Below are 20,247 nucleotides of genomic sequence, written 5' to 3' on the forward strand. Positions count from 1 at the left end.
TCAGATATCATTTGAATCTAAACACGCTTTCCTCACTCCGCTGAGAAAAACACTGAATCTGTTTGTTGTTTTCTGGTCCCTTTGTATCTAATCTATGTGCGTCCCTGTCCGACTTATAATGGAATAAGTTTCCGTCGCCGCCCCGGTGTTTTCATCCTTCCTTCTGTGCTTTCTGACCTTCTCATGTCCTGTCTTTCTCTTTCTCTCTTTGTCGGTCTCTTCTGCTTTCATACTCAATTTCATTCGCAATATCCTATTATCTTCTTTTCTGTCATCCTCCTTTTTCCTCTTCATCTTTCTTTTGTCTCCATTGTCACCTTATTTTCATCCCACCCCTTCGTGTCACTTTTTTCCTCTTATATAATTCCTCTTATCCTTTCCCTTTCCTTTCATTTCCTTTTTCTTTTCCTGTTCTTTTATACCTTTGTTTATTTCATCTTATCCAATTTCTTTTTCCTATTCCTATCATTTCCTTTCCACTTCCTTTTCATTTTCTTTGCCTTTCATCCTTTCTCATCCCTTCCATCCTTCCATTTTATTTCCTTGTATCAAATTTCTTTCTTCCAATTCTTACTGTCTTTTTTTCATTCTCCTCCTAACTTTACCTTTCCTTCATTTACTTTATCCAATTAATTTTTCACTTTCCCTAATCATCCCACCCCTTCTTCCTTTACATTTCCCCTTAAAATATTTTCCCAACTCTCATCCAACTATCCTTTCCTTTCCTTTCCTTTCCTTTCCTTTCCTTTCCTTTCCTTTCCTTTCCTTTCCTTTCCTTCATTTATTTTTTCCAATTAATTTCCTTTCCTTTTTCATCCTACACCTTCTTCCTTAATATTTCCTCTTAAAATATATATTTTCTTAATTCTTATCCAATTTTACTTTTCCTGATTTTCCTTTCCTTTTCCCCCCTTTCGTTTTGTTTCCTTTCCTCCCCACCCTTTCCTTTCCTTCATTTATTTTTTCCAATTAATTTACTTTCCTAACATTTCCTCTTATTTTCCCAATTCTTATCCAATTTTCCTTTCCTTTCCTTTCCTTTCCTTTCCTTTCCTTTCCTTTCCTTTCCTTTCCTTTCCTTTCCTTTCCTTTCCTTTCCTTCTCCCACTTTTCCTTTCCCCCTTTCCTTTCCTTCATTTATTTTTTCCGATTAATTTCCTTTCCTTTTTTATCCCACACCTTAACATTTCCTCTTAAAATATATATTTTCCCAATTCTTATCCGATTTTCCTTTCCATTCCTTTCCTTTCCTTTCCTTTCTTTTCCTTTCCTTTCCTTTCCTTTTCTTTCCTTCTCCTGCTTTTCTTTTCTTTTCCTTTCCTTTCCCCTTCCTTTCCTTCATTTATTTTTTCCAATTAATTTCCTTTCCTTTTTCATCCCACACCTTCTTCCTTAACATTTCCTCTTAAAATATATATTTTCCCAATTCTTATCCGATTTTCCTTTCCTTTCCTTTCCTTTCCTTCCCTTTCCTTTCCTTCTCCCGCTTTTCCTCTTTTCCTTTCCTTTCCTTTCCTTTCCTTTCCTTTCTTTTCCTTTCCCCCTTTCCTTTCCTTAATTTATTTTTTCCAATTAATTTCTTTTCCTTTTTCATCCCACACCTTCTTCCTTAACATTTCCTCTTAAAATATATTTCTTCCCAAATCTTTTCCAATTTTCCATTCCTTTCCTTTCCTTCTCCCACTTTTCCTTTCATTTCCTTTCTTTTCATTTCCTTTCCTTTTCCCCCTTTCCTTTCATTTCCTTTTCACTTCATCTCATCCAATTGTCCATTCCTTTTCCTTCCCTTTCATCCCATCTCTTCCTTTATTTTCCTGTTATCCAAACTCTTTTTTTTCCCTCATCTCTTCATCGTTCATTCTTCCTCCTCTTATTCTCTATCATTTTCTCTTTCTCCTGCCACTTCCTGGTCTTCTTTCTCTCAGGCGGTGTATGTATTGCTCAATCTCTGAAGATCCCCAGAGAGCCTAGACCGGGAGAATTCGACAAGATCATCCTGCGGCTTCTGGAAACACCCAACGCTCGTGCCATCGTCATGTTTGCCAATGAAGATGACATCAGGTGTCTTTATCAGTAGATGTCTTTCCTTCCTCCTATTCACAGATGTTTATTTGATCAATAATAACAATAATCTGTCTTGGTAATATGCTGGAAAGTTGGGTTTTACAAGCAATGTAGACATTTGGTTTGGTCCCTTTTTTGTATCCATATGAGTAATTTTAAAATAAGAAGAATGTTCTTACTTAACTTTCTAAGTTTTTGAGTTGATTTTCTTCATTTTGTTTACAATATAATAGGCTTTATTTATCTTAAAGTGGGTGGTAGGACATTCTCAATCTAAGACACCTCTTACAAAAATATTTTAAAAAATCTTACCAACCCCAAACTTTTTAACAGTAGTGTATTTGGTCCTTTTACTTGGGAGAGAATATTTAAAACATGTGGAAACTTTTAGAAGTAGACTTGCATTTAGGTGGCCTGGAAGTTAATAAATGCATTGGAAATGCACTAAGAAGTCCAATTTTTACTTCATAGGGTCTTTAAAAATCAGATCTGCTGAAAAGCTACCAATTTTGGACAAACCACAGATAGTATTTAACTGGGACTTTCACAGAGTTAAATTGAAGATGATGCAGTCGAGCTGTAAGTATTGCTCTTAGGCGAAAACCTCAAGAACAGGTGAAGTCAGCTATTTCCTATAATGTGCTGCCTAAGGCCTGGAGAACTCATTTTAACATAATACACTTTTCAGTAATTTTTGACTTGGAATTTCTTGTACCTGTAGCACAGGATCAAATCACGTCCTCATATTCCCGAGAGCCGTTGCCCTTCTAAGACTATTACGTGACGTCCTTCAGATTCTCGCCCATTACATTAGTGACTTCGGACCAGTTTCCAATTCTGAATGTGTTCAACACTGTTGACCTCAGAAAATCAGAACAAAGCAGGTCTGCTTGAAGGACATGTTTAGGTTCCTCACCGGCTTACATGTGAATGCATATTTTGTTTGCTCATCTTTCAGACGTGTCTTGGATGCCGCAAAGCGCAACAACCAAACAGGTCATTTCCTGTGGGTGGGATCGGACAGCTGGGGCTCAAAAATATCTCCTGTCGTCCAGCAGGAAAGCGTGGCAGAAGGCGCTATTACCATCCTTCCAAAAAGAGCATCCATAGAAGGTAAAGCTTCATCTAGTATATAAATTCAGATTGAACGCTTCTCTTGCAATTCCAATCCAATACTTTCATACTTATTTTCAGCCTTTGACAGATACTTCAAAAGCCGTTCCTTGTCCAACAACCGACGGAACGTTTGGTTCGCAGAGTTCTGGGAGGAGAACTTCGGATGCAAGTTAGGGATGCATGGCAAGCGTCCCGGCAGCCCCAAGAAGTGCACTGGTATGAAGTTTTTGCATTACTGTCTCTCAACCTGGTTTAGAAATTACACTGTTGCTGAAAGAGTTCTGCTCTGCCTGGGAGGCAAAGCAGTCCATCAGGCTGACATCGGATTGGACCTCTTTGAGGATTCAGTGTTTATCGTGGTTGAGAAGATCAATGGGGACATCAGGCACAAGAGATTGTTTAGACAGCAACTGGTAAATCCTTAAGTAAACAGAAGAGTCTTCTGCTAACATGAGCACACACGCATAGAAGGTCAAAATCTTTACAATCTGATGGTTCTTCTAAGCTCTGATTGATTTACTTGGCTAGTTGGGTTGTTTAAGCAGAAGCTTAGCCTTTATTTAATCAGCTCTACATTTATGGCTGCTGTGATATGTATGTCATAAAAAATCTTTAGCTAGGTTTCCATCAAAGACAGGAAACTGTTGAATAAAATTATTTTTGTTTTCTTTGTGCACAAAAAGTATTCTTGTAGCTTCATAAAATTACGGTTGAACCACTGTCACACATCATTGTTACGTTTCTGGGCCTTGAATGTGGTAGTTACGTTGCTGTCTTTGTAGAGTCAGAAAGCTCTCGGATTTTATCTAAAATATCTTAATTTGTGCTCTGAAGATGAACAAAGGTCTTATGGGTTTGGAACAACATGAGGATGAATTTTCATTTTTGGGTGATCACTTGTATTAAGTTTGGAATATTACTTTAAAGTAGTAACGGATAAAAAAATTCTTCAGTTTTGCTCTTGTTTTCCCTTGTCACTTAATTTTGCTTTTCTCCTGTATGTACCTCCTGTGTACACCTACATAGAGCAGATGGACATTTGGGGTCCTTTTATGAAAGCACAGTTATTGTTCTGGCACGGTGATTTGACATAATGAGAATAATTACATAGCTGTGGATGCGGCACATGGCTGTCTCTCTAGCTCTCTCGCTCCCTCTTTCTGAATGATCTGTAAGGAGATGCTCAGACTACGCTTCACTGCAGATGGATGCCTCTGTCAACAGCGTGCTGGCAGAAATGCTGATTACCATCATCTATTCCTTAAAGAAGTACGAAAAGGGAGAGCTATTAAGCCATGACAAAAAGATGCTCTTTTTGTCACATAACAAAAACAGACACCGAGAGAGATCCCAGCTGTTAGGGGCCGCGGAGTGCCGAGGCCGAGGAAGTGTAGATTTAAATAGATGCAATGAAGATGCCCGAAGACACATACATAAGGATGCAAATACACCATTACATCAGTTTCTAAGTGTTGAAATGCTGCAAAACAACATGAAGTGACATAAGCAGTGGATTTAACTATCAAATGTAACATTTTGGAAAGGAACTAAATATTTAGTGAGACATAATATAGGATGAAATTTAATTTTATCCATCAGCATGTAACTCATACTAGTCTTTTTTGGCATGAATAATGCTTAACATTTATTTGTTTATTTATTTTTGGATGAATATCAAGAGACGTGGAGGTGTGCCCTTTTGGACTATTAAGCAACAACTCAGGACATCCTAGCAATCACATAGCAACTCTTTAGCAACCACTAAGAACAACCTAGCAGCCATCTAGCAACTCCCTAACAACCACCCAGAACACTCTTGCAATAACCCAGAACACCCTAGCAACCACATAAAAATGTTTGAGGCTCTTGACCTTGGCTAGTAAGCAGCAAGCTAAGACACTGCAGCAGTCATCTAGCAACTCCTTGGCTACCACCCTGAACACCCTAGCACCCACATAGAAATGTTTTTTGAGACTTTTGACTTTTTGGCTAGTAAGCAAGAACCAGTAACACCATTGCAACCACATAGCAACCGCAACTCCTTGGCAACAATCCAGAACACTCTTGCAACCACACAGACATGTTGTCTGAGCCTCTTGACTATGGCAGGTAAGAAACACCCTAGCAACTCCCTCGCTACCACCTAGAACACTCTAGAAACCACATAGCAGTTCTTTAATAACATCCCAGAACACCCTGGCAACTCCCTAGGTACCACCCAGAACACCCTAGCAACCACATAGAAATGTTGTTTGAGGATCTTGACTTTGGCTAATAAGCGACAACCCAGAACACCCTAGCAACCACATAGAAATTCTTTAGCAACCACTCAGAACACCCTAGCAACCACATAGAAATGTTTTTGAGGCTTTTGACTTCTTGGCTAGTAAGCAAGAACCCATAACACCATAGCAACCACATAGCAACTCCTTGGAAACAATCCAGACCACTTTAGCAACCACATAGACATGTTGTCTGAGTCTCTTGACTTTGGCAAGTAAGCAACAACCTAGAACACCCAAGCAGCTCCCACGCTACCACCCAAAAGACTCTGGAAACCACACAGAAATTCTTTAGCAACCACATAGAAATGTTGTTCGAGACTCTTCACCTTGGTTAGTAAGTAACAACCCAGAACACCCCAGCAACCACATAGCAACTTTCTAGCAACCACCCAGAACACTATAGTAATCACCCAGAACACCCTAGCAACCACACAGAAATGTTGTTTAAAACTATTGGCTTTGGCTAGTAAGCAACAACCCAGAACACCCCAGCAACCACATAGCAACTCCTTGGCAACAAACCAGAACACACTAGCAACCACATAGACATGTTGTCTGAGCTTTTTGACTTTGGTGAGTAAGCAACAATCTAGAACACCCTAGCAACTCCCTCACTACCACCCAAAAGACTCTGGAAACCACATAGAAATTCTTTAGCAACAACATAGAAATGTTGTTCGAGATTCTTCACCTTGACTAGTGAGCAACAACACAGAACACCTCAGCAACCACATAGCAACTTCCTAGCAACCACCCAGAACACCATAGCAACCACATAGAAATGCTGTTTGAAGCTCTTGACTTTGGCCAGTAAGCAACAACCCAGAACACCATAGCAACCACATAGCAATTTCTTGACAACAACCCAGAACACCCTAGCAAATTCATAAAAATGTTGTTTGAGGCTCTTGAATTTGGCTAGTAAGCAACCACCCAAAACAACCTAGCAGCCACACAGAAATGTTGTTTGAGGCTCTTGACCTTATCTAGTAAGCAACAGCCAAGAACACCTTAGCAACTCTCTAGATATCCACCAGAACACTGTAGCAATCATATAGCATTTCCTTAGCAATGATTCAGAACACCCTAGCAACCACATGAAATGTTATATGAAGATCTTGACCTTGGCTAGTAAGTGACAACCCAGAACACCCTAGCAACCACATAGAAATTCCTTAACAACCATCCAGAACACCCTAACAACCACATAGAAATGTTGTTTGAAGCTCTTGATTTTGGCTAATAAGCGACAAGCCAGAGCACCCTAGCAACCACATAGCAACTCCTTAGCAACCACCCAGACCACCCTAGAAACCACCTGGAACTCCCTAGCAACCACATAGCAACTTCTAAGCAATCACCCCATAGCAACCATATAGAAATTTTATTTGAGGTTTTTGATTTGGGCTAGTAAACAACACAGAACCCCATAGCAACTCCCTAGCTACCACCCAGAACACCCTAGCAAATACATAGCAACTCCTTAATAACAAACCCAGAACACCCTACCAACCACATAGATTTGTTGTTTGAGACTCTTTTGACTTAGCAACAACCCAAAAACTATTAACTATCTAGCAAATTTCTAAGAACCACATAGCAACCACTCCAACACCACTAGGAACTAGTGTTGCACGATATACCAGTACTTAAAAAGTATTGTAATACCCTGCATTTAAACGGTATGATTCTGCATTTTACTAGTACCGGTGCTTTAAGAATGTATTTCAATAAGAGCCGTATTTCTGCATGTCTGTGTTAGTGAATGGCGCAGACGCCAGTTTTATTTACTACACACATACGCGTGACGCCCGCAGTGTTTTCAGCCTCTGCCGCCTCAATTTATGAGTACATGAACACATGAACAATCTCTAGAACTGCTCTTAGAGTCATTTCATGAGCATTTTACCATTTTTTTTCGGAAAACCATCGTCATATAATGAAGACCCTAAAGGTCTTCACAGCAGCCCGTCAAAATAAAAGTTCAGTTTAACTTCACAGTCAGAAATATATTAATATATTACTTAATGTAAAGATAGTACTATTGCAACTAATACAAAATATTATTAAAACAATGTTTAAAGTATTTTTACCAGAAAAAAAATATTTACCAGGATTTTTTTACCAGAAAATTGTAAAGTGTTTCTGAAAAAAAGAAATAAATAACTTGTAATAAATTAATTCTTTATCAAATCTAATTATCCTTTATAAATTCATTAGACATGCGTTTGATTATTAAAATGTAATGAAACGATTAAAATATAATCCGGAAAATTAATAGAAAACAGAGATCCACAAACAAAACTGAATTTGAGAAAAAGAGTAAAACGTATTTCATAGGGCCTTAAAAACATGTAATTTTTGTTAAACTTTTAATAAATTGCTGTTAAATTCTTCAAGTTTCATGATTTCAATTAATTAGACATGCTTTTTGATAAATATTTTTTTAATGAAACCATTAAAATAGAGTCTAGACAAATTAAAATGGAATTTAGGAAAAAATAAAACAGATTTCTTAGGGCCCTCTTTATTTCATTTGTGCCTTTTTTTTTTTTTTTTGTAGTTGTCCTTTAGTTCCTGTTCGTCCATGTATTTTTTTCGTAGTATCTGTTCAGTAGTAGTATCATGATATTTTAGTCAGGTATCGTATTGAAGTCAAAATGTTCGTATTGTGACAACACTACTAGGAACATAGCTACTCTCTATCAACCACTTTGAATGCTTTGGCAACCGTATAGCAACACCCTAGTAACCACCCTGAACATACAGCCTAAAATCTCCTTAATATCCACTTAAAACACTTAAAATAGCTACATGTTTGGGCACCCATGAGTGTATGATTCTATAATGACATAGGAATATAACAGAAGTTTTATAAATATTATAGTATTCATAGCTTTCACTGAGGGGGTCAAATATGCCATTTCAAGTCGCATGATGGTGATGCACCACTGATTCTGTTTGAGCACATCTCGCAGGCAGCCTCATAGACAAGCAATTGGGAATCCGAGCACTCAACGCCATAGTGTTATATTTAGTAGAGCAGTGATGCTTTCCTGTCTGGGCTGTTAGCGGAGGTAGCAAGCCGTGAGAATGCATCAGTTCACTTTAGGGGATTTCTGTCACGGCATTCACTTAAGCTATATCCTGATTTAGACTTCATAAACTCTCCATGCACTCACTTCAGAAAGAAAATAGACTGTACTAGAAGAAGACATCAAAGTGGACAAACCGGCATCTCTTTGATGCTTATTGCAAGAGAAACATGTTCAGCGTAGCAGTTAAATATGATGTTTGCAGGGGAGATAGCTGTTAGATACAGTCTGATTGCATTTGTGCTGGCTGTATAAATAATTGCCTAGTGGTTAGAGCATTGAGCCTAATCTCAGGACCAGAATATCATGAAGATATGCCCAGCTACACTACAACAAACTGCATAGCAGTGTTCTAAAAGCTATGGAAGCATGCTAAAAACACTCAGATGATCCTATCAACCACTTTGCAACATGGTAAAAACAGTCAGAAACTGCAAAGCAACAAGGTAAGAACACTTAAAAAGCCACGGTGGTCACACACTGGACCATAAGTGCTGCACTGCATTGTGGCTAAGAACAACTAGTCGTGTTCAGTTTAAGGCAGCAGTCCGAAACAGTGAATCTAATAGCCAAACAAGCAAAAGTGCACTTCAAGAATAAACAAAGTGGTATTGATGATTTTAAAGTTCAGTGTTTGAAGAAAGGATGATATATCTATATCCATTACCTCTTTATTTGAGACGTGCAGTACATATGTGAACAAGGTAACAATTAACAAACTAAAAAAACACTCAGAACACCACCTAACAATTGCATAACAGCATACTGAAAAACACACACCTGTACATCACTCTAGATGTGGCATAACAGTAGCAACATATTGCAAACCATCCTAAACCTCTAGCAACCGCAAAGCAACACACTGAACACTGAACAACCTAGTAGCTGCATAGCAACCTGTTGAAGACACCCTCAACACTCTAGTAATCACATAACAGCATTATAAAATTTGCTTAGAACACTCTAGCAACTGCATAGCAACAAACTAAAGAACACAGAACACCCTAGTAACCACATACCAATAAACTACAAAGCCTAGCACACCCTAGCAACTGCATAGCAACATACTAAAAAAACAGAACACCATAGTAACCGCATAGCAACAAACTAAAAACACAGAACACCTTAATAACTGCATACCATATATACTAAAATAACAGAACACCCTAGTAACTGCATACCAATAAACTAAAAAACCTAGAACACTCTAGTAACTGCATAGCAACAAACTAAAAAATACAGAACACCCTAGTAACTGCATAGCAACAAACTAAAAAACACAGAACACCCTAGTAACTGCATAGCAACAAACTAAAAAACCTAGAACACTCTAGCAACTGCATAGCAACAAACTAAAAAACACAGAACACCCTAGCAACTGCATAGCAACAAACTAAAAAACACAGAGCATCCTAGAAACTGCATAGCAACAAACTAAAAAAAGCACAGAGCACCCTAGTAACCGCATACCAATAAACTACAAAACCTAGAACACTCTAGCAACTGCATAGCAACATACTAAAAAACACAGAGCACCCTAGTAACTGCACACCAATAAACTACAAAACCTAGAACACCCTAGCAACTGCATAGCAACAAACTAAAAAACACAGAGCACCCTAGTAACTGCATAGCAACAAACTAAAAAACACAGAACATCCTAGGAACTGCATAGCAACAAACTAAAAAGCACAGAGCACCCTAGTAACTGCATACCAATAAACTACAAAACCTAGAACACTCTAGCAACTGCATAGCAACAAACTAAAAAACACAGAACACCCTAGCAACTGCATAGCAACAAACTAAAAAACACAGAACATCCTAGAAACTGCATAGCAACAAACTAAAAAACACAGAACACTCTAGTACCTGCATAGCAACAAACTAAAAAACACAGAGCACCCTAGTAACCGCATACCAATAAACTAAAAAACCTAGAACACTCTAGCAACTGCATAGCAACAAACTAAAAAACACAGAGCACCCTAGCAACTGCATAGCAACAAACTAAAAAAAGCACAGAGCACCCTAGTAACCGCATACCAATAAACTACAAAACCTAGAACACTCTAGCAACTGCATAGTAACATACTAAAAAAAAAAACAGAACTCCCTACTAACCGCATAGCAGCAAAACTAAAAGAACAGAACACCCTAGTAACACAAACAACAAAATAAAATACACAGAACATCATAGCAACTGCATAGCAACATACTAAAAAAACAGAACACCCTAGCAACTGCATAGCAACAAACTAAAAAAAAACACAGAACACTCTAGTAACTGCATAGCAACAAACTAAAAAACACAGAGCACCCTAGTAACCGCATATCAATAAACTAAAAAACCTAGAACACTCTAGCAACTGCATAGCAACAAACTAAAAAACACAGAACACCCTAGTACCTGCATAGCAACAAACTAAAAAACACAGAGCACCCTAGTAACCGCATACCAATAAACTAAAAAACCTAGAACACTCTAGCAACTGCATAGCAACAAACTAAAAAACACAGAGCACCCTAGCAACTGCATAGCAACAAACTAAAAAAAAAAGCACAGAGCACCCTAGTAACCGCATACCAATAAACTACAAAACCTAGAACACTCTAGCAACTGCATAGTAACATAACAAAAAAAAAAACAGAACTCCCTACTAACCGCATAGCAGCAAACTAAAAGAACAGAACACCCTAGTAACACAAAGCAACAAAATAAAATACACAGAACATCATAGCAACTGCATAGCAACATACTAAAAAAACAGAACACCGTAGCAACTGCATAGCAACAAACTAAAAAACACAGAACACTCTAGTACCTGCATAGCAACAAACTAAAAAACACAGAGCACCCTAGTAACCGCATATCAATAAACTAAAAAACCTAGAACACTCTAGCAACTGCATAGTAACATACTAAAAAAAAAAACAGAACTCCCTACTAACCGCATAGCAGCAAACTAAAAGAACAGAACACCCTAGTAACACAAAGCAACAAAATAAAATACACAGAACATCATAGCAACTGCATAGCAACAAACTAAAAAACACAGAACACTCTAGTACCTGCATAGCAACAAACTAAAAAACACAGAGCACCCTAGTAACCGCGTACCAATAAACTAAAAAACCTAGAACACCCTAGCAACTGCATAGTAACATACTAAAAACAAAACAGAACACCCTAGTAACTGCATAGCAACAAACTAAAAACACAGAACACCTTAGCATCTGCACAGCAACAAAATAAAATACACAGAACAGCCTAACAACTGCATATCAACAAAAACACTCAGAACATCCTAGTAACTGCATAGCAACAAACTAAAAAAACAGAACAAAACAAACAACAACAACAAAAAAACGCTCAGAACACCATAGTAAATGCATAGTACCATGCTAAAAAAAATAATAGCAATGACACAGCAACATGCTAAAAAATTGCACACAACACCCTAGCAACTGCATAGCAATGCCCTGGCATCTACCCACAGCCTGGCATCTACCCACAGCCTAGCATTGTAGCAGTGACTGTTGGATGGGCAAGCACTACTTGCGGTTCTGTTAGAAAATATAAGTCAGCTTAATTTATAGTCACATCCGTTCCAGTTGACTTGAACACAATTAGCATTACACATCCAAAATTTTTTTGTCCTGAGAAGTACATTTTGCTGACTACAGCATCTTCCAGACGGAAAAAGTCAAGACGAGAGTGATCTTACGTTTATTCTGACTGTTCATAAGACAGGCACTTCGGGCTAAATCCCACGGAAAGATGTCAGGCAAATGAAACTGGATTTACAAAATGTGCGGCGATGGGTTTGCTGGAGGACAACGAATGAGCAAAATCTCTGGACTCAGCTTGCCTGCTAAAGAAGGTGTATTTTGACTAGTAAGGAATTGAGTTTGAAAGCGGCTCGTGTGTGTAAGACTTATCTGTGGGATTGAGGCAGGCAGTGGCGGTCTGAATTGATTTTATGATCAGCTAGAGATTGAGGTTTGGTGGAGCCGGTGAGGCAGCTTTTATCAGAGCCGGTCTGCCGAGTAATCGAACAGCTGACTCGGCAACACGTGTGGCCAGTGTTCTCCTGTGTGTATGTGAAGAGCAGAGAGAGCTCCATGAATATAAAATTAACCCTGTGAAAGTGCTGATATATCACATGGTTTGCTTTCACATGTTGCAGTGTGTCTGCAAGGCAGACGTGTCTCCATGTATTGATGTCTGTGGTTGTGGGATACATCTAATGTGTCCTACATGTTGCATCAGACCTGGCAGGGAAGCTAATGGAGTTTGATTTTGTATTCCGTTACATTTGCTTCTTACGTGATGTGTGTGAGTGTTCCTGACTAGGATTCCTGTGTACAAACCAATTTTATAGGATTTGCCTTTTTAAAGGAACAAGGGTAATTTTTGAATTCAAAGCAACGTGGAGTCCAAATCGACCCCATTTACTTTCTTAAAGGGATAGTTAACTCAAAAATGAAAATTACCAATCAATCCATCCTAGGTGTATATGCCTTTCTTCTTTCAGATGAATACAATCTGTCCTGGCTCTTCCAAGTTTTATAATGGCAATGAATGGGTGTTGAGATTTTGAAATCCAATAAAGTGCATTCATCCATCATAAAAAGAACTCCACATGGCTCCGGGGGTTAATAAAGTCTTCAGAAGTGAATGCATTGCAGGTTGTTTTTCATGTCCGAAGGTTGAAGCGACCCTAATAACGTCATATTTAGCCCCTGAAATATGAATTTACCAGGGGAACCCTAATAAAAAAAGTGTACTTTATGCAATATGCAATTTTTAATCGGGGAACCCATAGCAATTAAGCAGGTGATGATGGTTTCTAAAGTTTTAAATATGGATATTTTTCTTACACAGACGCATCGATTCACTTCACAAGGCCTTTATTAACCCCCCCCCCCAGATGTCGAGTACCTGAACCTGTTATAAAATATGCATGGAGAAATCTTTTTCACCAACAAAAATTTCATCTTGTATAATGCATTTAGGAACAGAATGTCACATGATATTCATAGTCCGCACACTGAAACCAACCTGGAGTATTCCATTAAAGGCTCCTAAGCCACATTGGAATTTCACTAGTGCTCACATCCAGAGTTCAATAAACTCTTATGAACTTCACAAACGCTCTTGTGTGGATCGCTGCTCTCTCTGCAGACTTGGTGCAGCTGTTACTTTATTGCAAATGGCAGGTGAGACTCCAGAGGGCATGTAGGTGCAAAGAGTTTGTATTGTAGGAGCAGCTACACCCACATTCTTTCTTTTTCAGGTGCTCTGATGCTAATAACGCAGCAGTGGTACAAGTAGCCCGAGGCGATCAGCTGAATGGACCCTCACAGGGCCCTGAGTAGGCGCGAGCTTACATATGCAGGGCCAGAACTCAAGTTAATAGCACTCACATCCCCTCACCGAAACCCCTGCCACGAAACGGGCCACTTTTCATGACTAACGTATGCGCTGAGGTAGGAGTGATTATACAGGAGTGTCAACAAAACATTCACAGTATGTTTCTTTTTGGATGAAGTGGGAAACCTGCATGGAGGAAAGTTCTGAAAATGCATTCAGAGGTCAATCAAAGTCACAAACTTTCTGGCCGAATGCTAATGCAAGACCTCCACGGGTGAAAACGACTGCGTCTGATGTTTGAACGTGTCTGATGGCTGGGCACGAGGTGGGTGTCCTTGATACTAACATTGTTCTCCTGTTCGGAATACCATGTAATTTGCTCGCACTGTCATTTAGGTTCATTCGTGAGCGTTTTTGTGCATGTGTGTTCGTGCATTGCGAATGCTTCGCTGAGTTAAGAACCGCTGCGTGATAATTAGTGTTTAGTGCAAACTTGCACTCGAGCGAGGATAAGAGGACACCATGATCATTGTCAGACAATTCATTGGAGTGAACACTTTCGATAATGACTTTGAATTACCTGCGTGATCTCACTGTGAGTGGACGCCATGACTTTCGGAAAGCGAGGCCACGTGGAGATCCAAGTTAAAATACTCTTATGTATGCCAATTGTCTTGCTTTGTCACGGCCGGATCAACTGTTTTCATTTCATGTCCTGTGAAAGAAAAAAGGATGATCTCTGTTAATATTCATATTTAATATAATTATATGAATTTTATGTACAATTTGAAGATATAATAAACAAAACAAACAAAAACAGGTTTATATGTTTGCAGGTTTATAGATGGGCAGATAGCTAATATATAGTCGTCAACTAGATGGACGAACAGATGGATGGATATATACGGATGAAAGCATATATGGATAGATGGATACACAAATGTTTTTATGGATGATGGACGGATGGACTGATTGGTAGATGAAAGATAGATAGATATATAAATAGATAGATGGATGGATGGATGGCTGGGTGGATATATGAATGCATACATGGATAGATGATGGAGATATACAGACAGACAGATAGAGATAAATGGATGGATATACAGATGGATGGTACATGAATAGATAGATAGATAGATAGATAGATAGATAGATAGATAGATAGATAGATAGATAGATAGAGATGATGGATGGATGGATGGATATACAGATGGATGGTACATGAATAGATAGATAGATAGATAGATAGATAGATAGATAGATAGATAGATAGAGATGATGGATGGATGGATGATATACAGATGGATAGATGGATATATACTGATGGATGGATGGATGGATGAATGGATGGATATATATACGGATAAATGGATGGCTATATATATACGGATAGATAGATAGATAGATAGATAGATAGATAGATAGATAGATAGATAGATAGATAGATAGAGATGGTGCTTGGATGGATGGATGGATGGATATACAGATGGATAGATGGATATATACGGATGGATGGATGGATGGATATATATACGGATAGATAGATAGATAGATAGATAGATAGATAGATAGATAGATAGACAGATAGACAGACAGATAGATAGATAGATAAATGGATGGATATATATGGATGGATGGATACATGAATAGATAGATGGATAGATAGATGAATAGATAGATAGACAGACAGATAGATAGATAGATAGATAGATAGATAGATAGAGATGATAGATGGATGGATGGATGGATGGATATACAGATGGATAGATGGATATATACGGATGGATGGATATATGGATGGATGGATATATGGATGGATAAATGGATGGATATATATATATGGATAGATGGATGGATATATATATACGGATAGATGGATGGATATATATATACGGATAGATAGATAGAGATGATGGATGGATGGATGGATGGATGGATATACAGATGGATAGATGGATATATACGGATGGATGGATAGATGATGGATGGATGGATGGATATATATATGGATAAATGGATGGATATATATATACGGATAGATGGATGTATATATATATATATATATATATATATAGACCATTTCGCTAGATGTAAACAACACTGGTCCAGAAGCACTTCCTGTTTTTTGTTTTTTATTTTTTATTTTATTTCACATATACATCTTAAAGGTTCTAATGTAACATTTTCATCCAGTCAAATGTTATGTTGGTTGTATTTTTTTGTGATGTTTGTGTAAAGTTAAAAAAAAAGAAACAGGAAGTGTATCGGGACCAGTATGTTTACATCTAGCGAAATGGTCTATATACGATAGATAGATAGATAGATAGATAGATAGATAGATAGATGGATGGATATATACGGATGGATGGATGGATGGTTACATGAAACAAATCATCTACTGTATTAAAGACATAAGTGGGGACATGAGAATGTACTGCTTAAAAGGAATGACCCATTAACATTCTCTTGTCTCACGCTGAGAGAAAACCACTCTCAAGTAAATTCCCTGAAATGTTTGGGATTCACATGAGAGCATCTAGCGTAGGCAGCCTGTTTAATAGCACATTTTTTCAGCCCTCTCGTGCACCTGCATTACAGCCTTTCACTATGAAAAAGCATCTAAACGCAAAGCGTCTGTGTCGGGGTCTGAGCTCCACTCGTCACTTGCCTCGACTCTAATAGCTCCGAGCCCTTTATGCGAGAGCAAAATGGGTGTCCGCGGGAAGAATGAAAGCAAGCCAAAGATGCCTGTTAAGTGGAGGGCACTTGAAGACATTTCATAAAGTACACCTTTGTCCGTGTTTTCTTGGAAGTATCAAAATTGCATGCTTTTTGCCAAATGTCTCCTGTGAGTCACGGCAGAATTGAACGGCTAACTCCTCATTTCGTTCTTTTTCGCTCACCGTACGATGAGAAGAATGTGAACCGTACCGTTGAAGTGTGCTGTCAAATCAAGTACTTTTGATTCTGAGCGATGTAACCTGTGGAAGACATCCATATATGGAGAGAATCTTTTTGAACTGTTCTTGAGAGCATGTTACCTTGACTATAAAGCGTTTATGCTAATCCAGGCCCAGTAGACTTCTGTAAAGCATGAAGGATTACATTATTTTGTCAGACAAGATACATCCTTATACGTTATTAGTATTTTTCTTCATAGCTAGATTTAAAATATAATTTATGTTACACATGAGGCAGCCTGTATATAGATTTAGGTAGATTTCAGGTCATTTGGTCTTGAAAAAATTTGATGAGAAATGTTTGAGACCAGTTTGAGAAGTCGTGGAATCTCTATGGAAGATGACAGAGCTATTTTTCTTAGAAGCAACATTTGAGAAGCAGGAGACTCCTGAAAAGTGATTTATTCAAAAGTTGTGTAGCAGTAAGTTTAAATAATTGAGTTGGGTTGGTAATACCAAAGATTTAGGTTTGAATCAAGACTTCCATATCCCATAATGCCTTTTAGCAAGACACAGGCGAGTACGATTGATCCAGAGGGCTGCGTCTGCAATTAAGGAACTGTGAAGTCGCAAAATGACAGGTAAATACATAAAGTTCACATTATGTAGCACAATCATTTCACCAACGGCTCTCATTGTAATGATAAATGTTTAAGATTATCACAATTTTTCTTGTGCCTGCGCAGAACTTCAGTCACTAACTAGTTCATAAAAATTGCCAAAGGGTTTTCAGATGAAGTTGAAGGCTATATCACATGTGGGATGTCAGCGCTAAAATTTCAAATGAATACGTGATCATTAAAATGTTGCAGCTGCAAATTACAAGTCCCATTTGTATAGCACACGGTCTGATGATTTAATCTAGTCAGGTAGCCATCGCAGCTGTCCTCAAGCTTAGATTTCATTAAAACTCCAAGATTTAGCGTGCTACTTTTCCACCTCCACTCATACCTTTTCGATCCTGTCAAAAAGCGGGGCAATATTACCATCCTATGCAAATGCGTACCCTGATTTACATTCCTTTTTTAATTGGAGAAGAAAAAAGCACATATGTGAGAGAAGAAATCATGCACCTGACTCCACTGTAGTTATTCTGCTGTTGAAACAACATTAGTAGCAGCTCATTTAACACATGTCCAGTTGTTGATGTTCACTTCGAATTGTCATTTTTATTAAAGGAGAAGTCCACTTCCAGAACAAAAATTTACAGGTAATGTACTCCCCCTCTTGTCATCCAAGATGTTCATGTCTTTCTTTCTTCAGTCGTAAAGAAATTGTGGTTTTTGAGGAAAACATTACAGGATTTTTCTCCATATAATGGACTGCTATGGTGCCCCAAGTTTGAACTTCGAAAATGCAGTTTAAATGCGGCTTCAAACGATCCCAAATGTGGTTGTAAATGATCCCAGGCAAGGAAGAAGGGTCTTATCTAGCAAAATGATTGGTTATTTTCATAAAAATTTACATACTTTTTAATCTCAAACGCTAGTCTTGCATTTTGGAAGTTCAAACTCGGGGCACCATAGAAGTCCACTATATGGAGAAAAAATGCTGAAATGTTTTCCTCAAAAACATAATTTCTTTACGACTGAAGAAAGAAAGACATGAACATCTTGGATGACAAGGGGGTGAGTATATTAACTGTAAATCTTTGTTCTGGAAGTGGACTTCTCCTTTAAGGAAAGTTAAAACGTAATGAATAGGAAAGTGCTACAGCCACGAGAAGCTTTAGTTCCACTTTCTCATTACTGTGAAATGTTCTGTAGATTGACACTGACAGGATTCCCAAAAACCCTAAAAGTCAATTGGATTGTAAATTAGGTGATTTCTGTCATGCACAGGCCCCCTGTGCAGTGAGGAGTTACTTCGTCCTAATGTTTTTGTCAGTTGTACTGAAACTGTGTTGTCTATAATGACATTTTTTTCCTCTTTCATCTCACTTCTGCGTCTTAGGATTGATGGGAATGAGGGAAAAGGACATTTTGAGAAGCTTCCTGTTTTGATTAGAGTTTATAGATATTTTCAGAATCCATTACTTCAGTCTTCAGTGTCACATGATGTTTCAGAATCATTATAATATGCTGGTTTGATGCTCAGGAAACATTTCATATTGTTATTAATGTTAAAATGTAATATTTTTGTGGAAACTGATATATTTTTTCATGATTTTTTGATGAATAGAAAGTTCAGAAGAACAGTATTTGTTTGCAATAATATGTTGTAGTATTGTAAATATCTTTGCTGTCACTGTGTAAGACTAATTTCATATTTTTATTCCAATTTTGTGTAAAAACTTTTAAACTTTTGGCAGTCAGACCAAATAACCAAGTACAGGGCTCTGTGCTTTGCTTGTGCTTAAACATTTAGGAGCACAGTCAAAATTTTAAGAGCACCTTCTAATAAATAATCAAAAAAATCTGATAAAAAATAAGCCTTTCCATTACAAGGTGATATTTGACTCCCTAAAGTGGTTTACAGGGATTTTTTTTTTACCTTTGTAATGGAATTTTTCTAACTTTATTAAAAGTATGTCATCTTTTAACTCAAGTTTTTTAAAAAAATGTTGGGGGGTCCGGGGGGTCCGAAAACCAGTCAGTATCTGGTGTGACCACCATTTGCCTCACGCAGTGCAACACATCTCTTTCGCATATCAGGTTGTTGATTGTTGCCTGTGGAATGTTGGTCCACTCCTCTCAATGGCTGGGATGTTTTCAGCTTCCAGGAATTGTGTACAGATCCTTGCAACATGGGGCTGTGCGTAAGGTGATGGTCGTGAATGAATGGCACAACAATGGGCCTCAGGATCTCGTCACGGTATCTCTGTGCATTCAAAATGCCATCAATAAAATGCACCTGTGTTTATTGTCCATAACATATGCCTGCCCATACCATAACCCCACCGCCACCATGGGCCACTCAAGCCACAATGTTGACATCAGCAAACCGCTCACCCACACGACACCATACACGCTGTCTGCCATCTGCCCTGTACACTGAAAAACGAGATTCATCTGTGAAGAGAACACATCTCCAAAGTGTCAGATGCCATCGAATGTGAGCATTTACCCACTCAAGTTAGTTACGACGACAAACTGCAGTCAGGTCGAGACCCCGATGAGGATGACGAGCATGCAGATGAGCTTCCCTGAGACGGTTTCTGACAGTTTGTGCAGAAATTTTTTGGTTATGCAAACCGATTGTTCGGGTGGTTGGTCTCAGACGATCTTGGAGGTGAAGATGCTGGATGTGGAGGTCCTGGGCTGGTGTGGTTACACGTGGTCTGCGGTTGTGAGGCCGGTTGGATGTACTGCCAAATTCTCTAAAACTTTGGAGACGGCTTATGGTAG

The 20,247-nt window shown here is 38.4% G+C and overlaps 1 protein-coding gene across 1 annotated transcript in view; it reads left to right on the forward strand.

The window, feature by feature from the left end:
- grm8b (glutamate receptor, metabotropic 8b) overlaps positions 1-20,247 on the forward strand; it is a 215,418-nt gene that overhangs the window by 143,268 nt on the left and 51,903 nt on the right. The window contains exons 5-7 of the mRNA XM_051099824.1: positions 1,926-2,061; positions 3,023-3,177; positions 3,259-3,396. Coding sequence (XP_050955781.1) covers positions 1,926-2,061; positions 3,023-3,177; positions 3,259-3,396 — 429 coding nt within the window. The remainder of the gene's footprint in view (positions 1-1,925; positions 2,062-3,022; positions 3,178-3,258; positions 3,397-20,247) is intronic.

Source organism: Labeo rohita, chromosome 25 (assembly GCF_022985175.1).
Source record: "Labeo rohita strain BAU-BD-2019 chromosome 25, IGBB_LRoh.1.0, whole genome shotgun sequence".
In the NCBI taxonomy this organism is placed as follows: domain Eukaryota; kingdom Metazoa; phylum Chordata; class Actinopteri; order Cypriniformes; family Cyprinidae; genus Labeo; species Labeo rohita.